Source organism: Danaus plexippus, chromosome 2 (genome assembly GCF_018135715.1).
Source record: "Danaus plexippus chromosome 2, MEX_DaPlex, whole genome shotgun sequence".
NCBI classification, from domain to species: Eukaryota; Metazoa; Arthropoda; class Insecta; order Lepidoptera; family Nymphalidae; genus Danaus; species Danaus plexippus.
The window spans coordinates 3,356,379-3,367,047 of record NC_083537.1 but is presented as its reverse complement, the minus strand read 5'-3'; the positions used below and the strand labels follow the sequence as shown (position 1 = coordinate 3,367,047).

At 30.9% G+C, this 10,669-nt stretch overlaps 2 protein-coding genes across 2 annotated transcripts; both read left to right on the top strand.

Moving 5' to 3' along the window:
- The first annotated feature begins 189 nt into the window (after nt 1-189).
- On the top strand, nt 190-4,792 carry LOC116765225 (sorting nexin-20). Its single transcript, XM_032654643.2, has 4 exons — nt 190-528; nt 821-1,042; nt 2,075-2,268; nt 2,714-4,792. The coding sequence occupies exons 1-4, from the start codon at nt 304-306 to the stop codon at nt 2,838-2,840; spliced, it is 768 nt and encodes a 255-aa protein (XP_032510534.2). The 5' UTR covers nt 190-303; the 3' UTR covers nt 2,841-4,792.
- A 3,133-nt stretch (nt 4,793-7,925) lies between these two features.
- LOC116779832 (uncharacterized) lies at nt 7,926-9,154 on the top strand. Its single transcript, XM_032674324.2, has 2 exons — nt 7,926-8,248; nt 8,446-9,154. Exons 1-2 carry the CDS (start codon nt 8,013-8,015, stop codon nt 8,678-8,680), a joined length of 471 nt encoding a protein of 156 aa, XP_032530215.1. The 5' UTR covers nt 7,926-8,012; the 3' UTR covers nt 8,681-9,154.
- Nucleotides 9,155-10,669: the final 1,515 nt, after the last annotated feature.

The window sequence follows — 10,669 nt, the reverse complement described above, 5'->3', positions numbered from 1 at the left end:
TTTATATGTGTTTCTGATAGTAGGACAGACAAAAGTTATTTCATCATAGTTTATAAAGTTATTCTATGAGAAGTTATGTTTTTTCCGTTGTCTTGATAGCCTTGAGCTCAGACCACAAATATTGTCAAACTTGACACTTGTGACATCTTTGTCCTTTGTTATTATCAACTGTCATTGTTAGCATTTGTCATTTCTTAATCATTATTTACAATCTAATTAAATGGCATTCGAATCTTGAACAGCTAATGCTGTAGGCATAATAGTGTTTTATTGATATTTTTTTGAACGCAGTAAGTCACTAAAATGTTAAAGTTTGAAATAGTTTCCTCTCGTAAAGTCGAGGGCGTAGACAATGAAAAAAAATTTGTATCGTACATGTTACAAGTAAGGCAAGATTCCACGGAGTCCAGTGTGTTTGATCCGGATCCAGCGAACGTAGAAAGACGATACACGCATTTTTTAGATCTTTACACAGGCCTCAAAAAAGAACACCCGACAATAATGAATTCTGTTACATTCCCAAGAAAGGTATGACTCATTATTTTGTAAATATTGCTGCCGTAACATCCTTTGCTTTGTTTAATTTGTTTTTCATGTTAATGTACTACTGACATTGGTAGTATTGGTAGCACTAGTAGTTTTTTTTAATCAACTTACTTCATTATATTGATATGAGGCATTATATTATATAGCAGTCTTTTCTATATTCATGTAAGTTAATACCTTCATTCAATTACGACGTGCGTCACTGTTCCACATATTTACTTTGTGTAACACGAGTATACTAAGGAAATAATGTTTGCTTGTCATGCGATTACAGATAGTTGTTGGAAATTTCGACCCAAATTTAATATCATCCAGATGTGCTGCGTTTGAATCATTGTTAAATTTGATAGCAAATGAGTCACGACTCAGGGATGCCCCGGCTGCTATTGCATTCTTTCAGAATGTTGAATTGAATGAGTCCAGGAAATTGATAAACGAGGGGAAGTTTGACCAAGCGCTGTTTGTTTTAGAGACAAGTTTTAAACTGTTGAATAAGGTCAGTATAGTTTTAAAAACAGGTTTCTTTGTTTCAATGAAACTCTTATTTTTTGGATTACTGTGCATATTTGATTATTTTAAAACCGTGATGACGTGCAGAGGGTTGGTGCAAAGGAACAGAAACGTCAGGAGTATGTAGTTTGAATGAATACTTGCGAAAAACTTAGATGTCATTATAACACTTTGTTATTGGGGAATCATAGACAAAAATATTTAAATTAATATAGGTTTGTTTATGGAATTAAGTAATGATCTTCTGATTCAATTTTAGTTAGTAAATGTTAGGAGTGTTATATAGAATACACTATATTTTTCTAAGATCTGTGTGTTATTGTAGTAATCAGTATTACTTGTGATATTGATTTGATCATTTTTAAAGTTTATACACATTTTTCTACATGGATATTAATGTCTGAATGTTTATTTTTATAAATCATTGTCATAATTACATTTCAAATGTCATTAACAATTTTTAAACTTTCAAAAATTTTACTGTAACCTTACTTTAAATTAGTTTTTCTACCTATTTCTTTCACTAAAGTGTCCTTTGAGTCTCTTTTTATCCACAAATGTCATTTTATAATGCAACTACAATATTTATAAGTTACCGACCTCAATATTATGTATGCATATTACTAGAGCAACTTATCTATTGGTGACAAAATTCACTGCGAGACTTATAATTATACTTAATTTGAGTAAAATCCTTAGTATAACTAATATTTTGCATGAATTTTTCAGGTAGGTGATTGGTCAATTTAAAGATATGTGCAAGAATGACCTCTCAATATTCATTTGGACATGAATCACATAGTATTAAATGTCATATATTGGTTGAAACATTACTTAAAACTATCAGATGAACTAAATTAGTTAATTACAGTCTATTATAAGTTATTTGATCACTAAATAGCCGTAATGACGTTGTTTTGCACAAAATGCTAGCAATTTAAGGACAATTATGTAAAATTCAAGAAGATTTGGGTGATATTTGTTCTACTTGGTTGAGTTTATATATATATATTTACAGGTATACACAGACAGATCCAGAGTTGTACTGAGTGTGCTATGCAGGATTGTAGCTTGTGCTGGATACAGTGGAGGTACTCTGGCTGGGCCGGTGGAGAAATGGGCCCAATTAGCTCTGAGAAGATACGAAGCCGTTAGTGATTCAGACTTGTTGATGATATATGTACCACTTTTACACACCTGCATATCCATGTGGTAGGCCGTTTATTGTTCTAGTGTATGTTTGAGAGTTCTTTAATGAGAAAATGGTATTTGGATTGTTTATAATGTTCACGAATGTCTTTTAAAAGTCCAAAATATTATTTATTTGCTCTTAAATATTGCTTAAAATTAGAGTTAGAACAAAATGTGGCTTGTATTCTTTAAATGTGATGAAAACGGAATATTTTTTTCTGTATTATCAAAGCATTGACCCGAATATAAGCTGTTAGTTTGGGAAATATATAATAATGCGAGAGTTATAGTAGACAAGATTATACAACGTTTAATTACAATTACAATTAGATAGAAATACATTAAAAAATAAACACAATATTAAAATCTCTTGTATATGAACATATAATACTTGTATGAAACTAAGCATATAATAAATCCTACTAATAATCTTAGTAATATGTATAATAATTCCATACATTTCCAGGGACACACTGGGTCGTGACAAAACAAAGTTGGTAGAGGAGTTAAACAATCTGAGAAGACGAGGTATGAAAGTAGATTCAGTACCGAGCCTTATGGACGCCGTCGATGGCTTAGACACAAGCCTTTAACACTGACTAACTCCGTTAAGCATAAGTTTTATAGTATTATAAATTATTATATAAATCGATTATGTATATAACAACACATTAATAATAATGAAGAAATGTATTTATGGCCTTAGTAACAGATTAACTTTACAGTTAGTTACCTCTTAGTGTGTAGCGCTGTTATTTGATGCCAGAAGCCAATCAATATATTAAATCATGATAAAAAATATATTTAACATTGTATAGTCTTAGTTATTAAGTATGAAAGCTTTATGACTTCTTATTGACAAATTAAAAATGTTGTACATTTAATATGTGAGTATGTTTGTATGTTACAAATTAATGCTAAAAGAAAAATGGTCTAAAATACATAATATATGCTTTGTGACATTTGTTGGAGGGCACACATTGTGATATCTCATACATTAAGATTAAATGTATTATAATGAATGACATGATTTCAGATCTATTAACATAATTTAAATCCTTATACTCACTGGTGATAGAATTTTTTAAAGTATTATTGCCATATTTAAGTTTTTAATAACGAGAAAAAAATGCATGTTATTTAATCTCGCTGAATATTGTTTTGATATTAAAATTAATTATTAATGGTAGAAATTTATAATTTTTTTTATTGCAACTTTATAATAGATGTATATGGCAACTTTAGGATAGTTTTTAGTGAAAAAAAAACTTGTCACAATTAGTCAATTTGATATTTAAGAATAGTAATGTGATAATCATGACGAATGGAGAAATAATATTATAAACTAGCGCTTTAAGTATTACAAGTGAAATACTTTTCTGCTTCAATAGATATGAGAACTGGTTTTATAATAATATTGAGTTGACAAAACATATGTAACGACCATTACGGATGTCCTGAATATTGAAAATATATTTTTTCCGTTCCATTTGTATTTTAAAAATCCATTATCAAGCCTGGCAACACAATGAAGAAACATTAAAAACACATATGTATAATCACATTGTTTTCGCTTATACTATTAAACTGTATTATGTTCAAGGAAAATTTATTTCTAGATATTAAAAAAGACGTATATACATGTGTATGAAAAACTGTTTTTGAACGGAAAATTCTCATTTTATATACTTACTTCCCACCGATTTATAAAAGTGGTATCATTAAATTTTGTCATAAACCTTTTTTATATCTCGTCATATTGGTTTTAAATTTCTTAATTAATTTGTAATTTAAATTTAAAAATCTGTACTGTACGCAGGACTCGAATTTGTAACCACTGGAACATATTGTTCCAGAAACTTTATCATTTCCTTAAGTATTTCATATATATAATATTATTAAAGCAAGCCATCTGATTTTATTATATTAATTTAAACTATATACAATTCCATTTAATTCATTATTCAAAATCAAATTTACAAACAATAGAAAATATTCGTTAAGTCATAATATTCTCGAAATTTAATTTTTTGTTTTTGATAACTTCATTTAAAATTATAATCTGTAATAATTATATAGGGTGTACAAATTCGCCAATAATAAAATAGTAGAAATTCATTTATCTTACATAAAATTGTATAAAAACAAGTTGAATTATTTAGAAATATATAGACTTTACTCAAACTTGATATATTCAACAGCCAAAATATTTGATAATCACCTCATGCATATTGAAAATGTGAATAATGAGTATGGTGAAGCGTCATATAATGATATTGCCTATATGATAAATACCACTGGTATATTTTTTTGTATTATATAAAACCTCTTTTACACAAAAATCTATTTAAAAACCTTAATGATATGGCCAGTTAAATTGTAACAATGGCATCATATATTGCTTTATATGTTTAATCTTGTTGTTTGTAAGAGCTTACATTAAGTAAAATAAACAATTATTCGCTGCCTAGCATTGATGGTAATAATCTAGTTTGTAGACTGATGTTTTATATATTTGTAGATCTACAATAAAGTTATACAATTCGTTTGTATTTTTATTCAACATTAAATATATATATATATAGATAAATTTTGATTATGTAGGCCCTGAATAAAGTTACCGACAATCGACATCTTTAAGTCGTAGGTTCGATTCCTGCTCGCGTGTGTAATTTTTTTACTCTGCCAATATTTCATCATCCGTGAAAATTATATTATAAAAATTTAAGTTGAACGCTCCTGAGTGCTAATTTGAAATAACAAATTATTTAATAAAATTATTAAATTTGTATTCCGAAATATTTTTGTCAAAATACAAATGATAGAGAAAACCAATCATTGCTCTATAGAATTGATGTAAAAATGTCTGCTTGGGTAATATTATTAAGTTAAATTACAAATATATTGTATAGTACCAGCTCAGAAAATTGCAAAATCTGCTTTAAGTATGTACTATTATTGAATATAAATATTTTTGAATAAAACATTTGAATTAATCAGATGTAATTTTTTTTAAGCGAAATGGGCTGATTAAACAATTAAAAAGCTATCTGCTCACGGTTTCTTACAACGAATTCTTTAATTGCAGCGCCATCTCTTGCGGGGTAAAGTGAACTTATTGTTATGTCATACATTCGATTTTCAAAAAATAGTTTATAGTCCAATTTAACAGTCTAGAAAAATAATTTTATGTTATTAATTTTTTTTGTAAAAGCATCATGATTAGTAAACATCAAACATATGCATATGGCCATATGCAGGTACTTATGTGTGCTTGTACTAGTTTTTCCTTCGTCTTTCTACTACATACAGATGTTACGTTTTCACAGGAACTACACGGTATTAAGCTAAAGATTATAGCTTATGATCTATTCTGATTTTATAATGTAATGTTTTATACAAAAATTGGTTTTACTTGAATGAGCAACAAACATCCGTAAAACCAATTATATTTACGTCCTCACAAACTTTCACATTTATAATATTAGTAGGAAAGATTAATATTATATGCATACGGCAGTGCTAAAGAGTGAAATCTAAGTTGAAATAGGACGGTATGCAAATCGAGAACAAACAAGTAATATCCTTTTGTCCTTTAAAGCCAAAAACGTGCCTAAATTATGTATACGTCAGTGGGACACAATTGAAGACTTAAATTCGCTATCATCCAGTACTGGAAGCTGTTTCATAGTTTATATTTTTTTACTATGTCAGGCTAAAGTCGAGTGACCAGAAAGGTTTTGTATACTTACGTTGTTGAGCGTGATAGTACAGTAATTTGTATAATTACTGTACTATCACACTCAGTACGTATCACATATAAACAAAAAATATAGGTACATGTATGCAGTTTTTGCAAATTTTATATGATCTGTAGGTATCTAGGAAAAGGAAGACAGCTAAGTGCTAACAAGTAAATACTCTTATAATAGGTATAATGATACATTACAATAAATGTTTCTGTCCTGGATAGTGAGAATATTCAAGCGATGTAATGCAACACAACGGCGATATCGAATTTGATGTTTAGAAAGTAAGAAGCAGTTGACTGTATGACTGTAGTCTTAATAATTATCTATGACCTAAAAGTCTGGGTCTATGACTAAAAAACATTTTCTTAATCGTTTTATTAACGTAATTATGAGATTTTTAATTATAAATATTTAAATGTTGACTTATTTTTAAGGATAATCAAAACTTTTTTAAATCGAGTCTTCTTTAAATTGCACAGGCTAAAAAAGTTATAATAGACGTAACGTATAAGTTTTTATTTTTGTTGATGGAAATTAACTAATTTTTATAACTGGCTACAAAAAAATTGAATATGTACAGGTATCTTTACGACTGTTAAATGTTGTCGCAATACTTAAAAAAATAAAATAATCGGTAGTCGTAAGAGTTCGTATTTGTCACAATACGATAAAATATAATTTGGATGCAAAATGAGAAAAACAAATGACTACAATAGCAACAAGGCAATATGTACCTATGTACAAACATAGCATGAAGTTACGTAAAACTTTGAAATTCTTACAATTGATGTATTTTATGATTAACACACAGTACTCTTGGATAAAGTTCATATTAATTTGAAGATAGTCTTTTCAAACATACTGATATGTTTGTTTAATAACAATTAAGTAGCTACCATAATATCAGGCAGTGAATCGATGTCGTAAACTGAACGTATTAAGTAAATTGTTAAGGGATTTACCAAAACAATTTTCCCTTCATAAATGTAATGAATTTGGCTTCGATCACCCTTTGTAATGATTCCGATATAAGGTCCCTCCGATAGCCGTTTGATTACTCGGTAATTTTGACGTGGGCATATGGTTTTGGGCTTATTGGTTCATAATAAGGTACTTCGTTATAAAAATATGACAGGAAATTCTCAATTATTGTTACAGATTTTGTTATATAAAATTTGTATGAAACTTTTTTAAATTTAAATTATTTCTGGGAGTTGTGGTGCTCGTAACTGTTATATAGAGTTTTACTCACTTCCAGATGTAATAAAATAAAACTATTCAGCGTTTTAATAAAAACTTTACACTGTAGTTATTTGTAACTCTCCATTTAAATATAAGTATAGTTAAAAGTTCTGTTACAAAATGTACGATCCATTTGAATCTTCCGCTTTTGGGGAAGTGTTTATCCAATCTTTTTCGAATTCATCCGTCTCCTACTGAATAGGCATTAGAAAACTTTTTAAAAAGCGATGTTCAAGCGCGGCTGGTAACAGCTATAAATCGGCCGTGCAGATTTACGACGGTGCTCTGCAAATCGGTTTATATTTTCGATAAATAAAATTGGCGCGGGTTTTGCGAGGTAAGCAGAGGCCGTTAGGAGAACGTCGGTCCGCCAGCTGCCGCGCTCACATAAACCCAACTACCCTCGCGTTTTCTTGCTGACAATTTTTTCCTTCTTCGGTCATTACGCAGCTGGCCCCGAGACAAAACGGCGAATCGTTTAAGCCCTCTCCGGAGATAGTCCAATTTTATTGTGTGTATCTAGTAGAATTTGATATGCCGTGCGAGTTTTGGCTAGCGACATATGTCAAAGGACAAGGACCGGCTCATTTGATACATTTCTAGTTTGAAAATAATCCTATATATTTCAAAGAGTTTTTTCTAACTCTATGAAATTTTTATACATTGACATATGTGACATGTTCATTAGTAATTAGCCTTCAAAATAATTGGAAAAGAAAATTGTAAAATTTATGTTACGTAATACATTTTTAAAATTTTGAAATAAAAGCGATGTCTATAAGTGACAGCGAATGGGACGCCATATCAGTGTTTGTAGCTATAGTTGTTTTCGCTCTCCCCCTAACACTATTGTTCCCTGCGATCTCAGTATGGGATTTTATCCCGAAGATCAGGGTGTCCCGTTTCCATATCCTGGATCAGCACCTCACCTGGTTGCAGCTTAATGCGTCAATGATATTTGTCATCGTGATATTCTTTTGCCTTTATCTTGAAATTAGGAAGCGCGAGTAAGTACTAACACAATACCGCAACTGATATCAAATATGCTGTATTCGAAAACTTGTAGAAATTTCCTTCGATTTAAAATTATTATTGCGTTTTTTTAAGTTTTAAAATTATGATATATAAATAGTTTATATTAATCACAACTAAAAGTGCAATAGAAGATTTAAAAGTTACTTAAATTAAAGAGTATTATTCTCAGGTTGGACGAGATGGTGGATGGTGTCCTATCCGTCAGTCAGGCTACAGAAGCCGCTTTGGACATGGAATGCGAGAGACAAACAGCAGCGATAAGAGTGTGTGTCAAGCTTTTAGATGCCTCCACTGAACATTACGAGAACCTGATGTTACTCAGGGATGACCTCCGTAAACGGGAGAAGACAGCCTTACCGCATCCCCCTGAAATCTTACCCTCCACATCAGACATCGGAATTTGAGTGTTCAAAGCTATATACATCTGAAACATCAATCGCTTGTTTTTTAAATAAAATTATATGAGCTGTTTAAACTATTCAAAAATGATCATGAAATTAGTTCGGAATATATATTATAATTGCTTTTTGACAATAGCCTTGTCCTAAGTGATCGTGTTATGTTTTGTTCATACATTAAAAACATTATAATTTTCCACTTAAACAAGAAAGCCACACCAGTCCTAACCGCTGCAATTTCACTCAACCGTTTGTTAAACCTATGTAACTATGGTCCGCTAGTTGATATAAGAGCATATTATTATACCATGCGTTTCCATGACATTTTATATAAACTTTCATTTATTCATAACAAAGAACGACGTAATTGAACATGAAGAATAGTCATTATTATAAAAAAAAATCGTCTGCATTTCGTTATGAAATTAGACGCACGATTTATATGTTTTGAAATTATGTTAAAGGATGAAAATAATAAAAATTGCTTCATTATTATTTGACCGAGTTTAGTTTACTTGAATCGTGTACGTTTGAACAACCATGTTCTCTCGGGATGTTGTTGACTTGAAAAAACTAATCTATCCGCAATTACACGAAATCACTTAATTAGATGGCGCCTCTGCTTTCTTGTTAGATATGGAATTATCTTGTTTTCCACATCTTTAGACTCAGTTTTTATCGGTGATAATCAAATTGAATGAGAGCTTTAATACATCATCGAAATTTACTCTTAAAATCATCAAGTCATATTGAAAGTTATTTCAAAATATCATTCGTTAAAAACATGTAAACAATTAAGCGACTAAAAGATTAAATGTTTGTAACTTGGATAGTATGTGGCTACCCAGTAGGGTAGGTACATACAATACGTCCCGACGCAAATGTCTCTTAATATAGTGAGCACGCCCCCTATTTTCATTTAGACAGATCCGCCGGGAGCGGATCAGGCGCTCGCAAAAATAAATAAAACTGTTATTGAGATAAGCATCTGCGTCGCGGCTTTCGCTAAGTCCCGCTGTGTCTCTGAGCAATGTACTGAGATATGTCCGGATTACAGCAGAGCGTTTCCTTCAAATCTGCCGCTTTTCTACCAAGTTTACAGCTGAAACTGCTTAGCTTTAGCGAGACGACTATTTAGTTGATATAAATATTGCCGTTACAGTTAGTCGCATTCAAATAACAGATTATTGTAGCGTTTTATAAGTAAATATATCTTTTCAAGTAATACCTACTAAGTTTAGAAGAATTTACATACAATTAATAAGAAGTAATTTCACTAATAGAATAAGATTTCACAAATAATATAAAAAAACAACTTCCAAAGAAGTGACGTTAAAAAAAGACCACATTGAACCGTAATTGCCGTATTTCTCTTAGCCGTTTGAAAATAACGTAAACGCGCGGATTAGGAATCCGAGAGCCGGTGTAGCGTCACAGGCACCTGCGGCCCTGGCGGATTAATTTCTCATCACGTTCAGTTCCCAAGGAATAATGAAGATTGGAGAAAAATGCCGCAAAAACGTGTCTTTACTTGATTAATAAACCGCAGCCTTAAGACTATCCGCCCCGGACGAAACCTAATAACATCACTTAATACATTTTTCACGATATTTTTGCTCAACCTCAACAGAGAGGTTGCGGAATTTTTATAAATGAAACTACTAAGACAATCAGAGCATATAACGTGCGTAATTAGGATTTGACATCTGTGAAGTGTTGTGTAACTGACACGGATGTACACGCAATTTCAATAACAAGGGTTGTTTCATTATAAATGATCGAATACCTTGCGATCTTCAACCAAAAATACATTAAATGGTGACATTCTGACCGCAGAGTCACGAATACTAACATAGCCGCAAGCATATGCCGAGTATTACCTAAATTAAACTTAGTACAATTATTTGGTTACACTGCGGTTGGAATTATCACGCGAACCCTTTTGTCTTAACCGGAATCGCCTTGAGATACGTAAATTGATATCTATTATATAAT

Excerpts from the sequence above, each read along its gene's own strand:
- LOC116765225 (XM_032654643.2), top strand. The coding sequence starts at position 304 with ATGTTAAAGTTTGAAATAGTTTCCTCTCGTAAAGTCGAGGGCGTAGAC. Across the intron at positions 1,043-2,074 it reads GTTTTAAACTGTTGAATAAG|GTATACACAGACAGATCCAG; the intron begins GTCAGTATAGTT and ends ATATATTTACAG. Across the intron at positions 2,269-2,713 it reads CACACCTGCATATCCATGTG|GGACACACTGGGTCGTGACA; the intron begins GTAGGCCGTTTA and ends ATACATTTCCAG.
- LOC116779832 (XM_032674324.2), top strand. The coding sequence starts at position 8,013 with ATGTCTATAAGTGACAGCGAATGGGACGCCATATCAGTGTTTGTAGCT. Across the intron at positions 8,249-8,445 it reads CTTGAAATTAGGAAGCGCGA|GTTGGACGAGATGGTGGATG; the intron begins GTAAGTACTAAC and ends TATTATTCTCAG.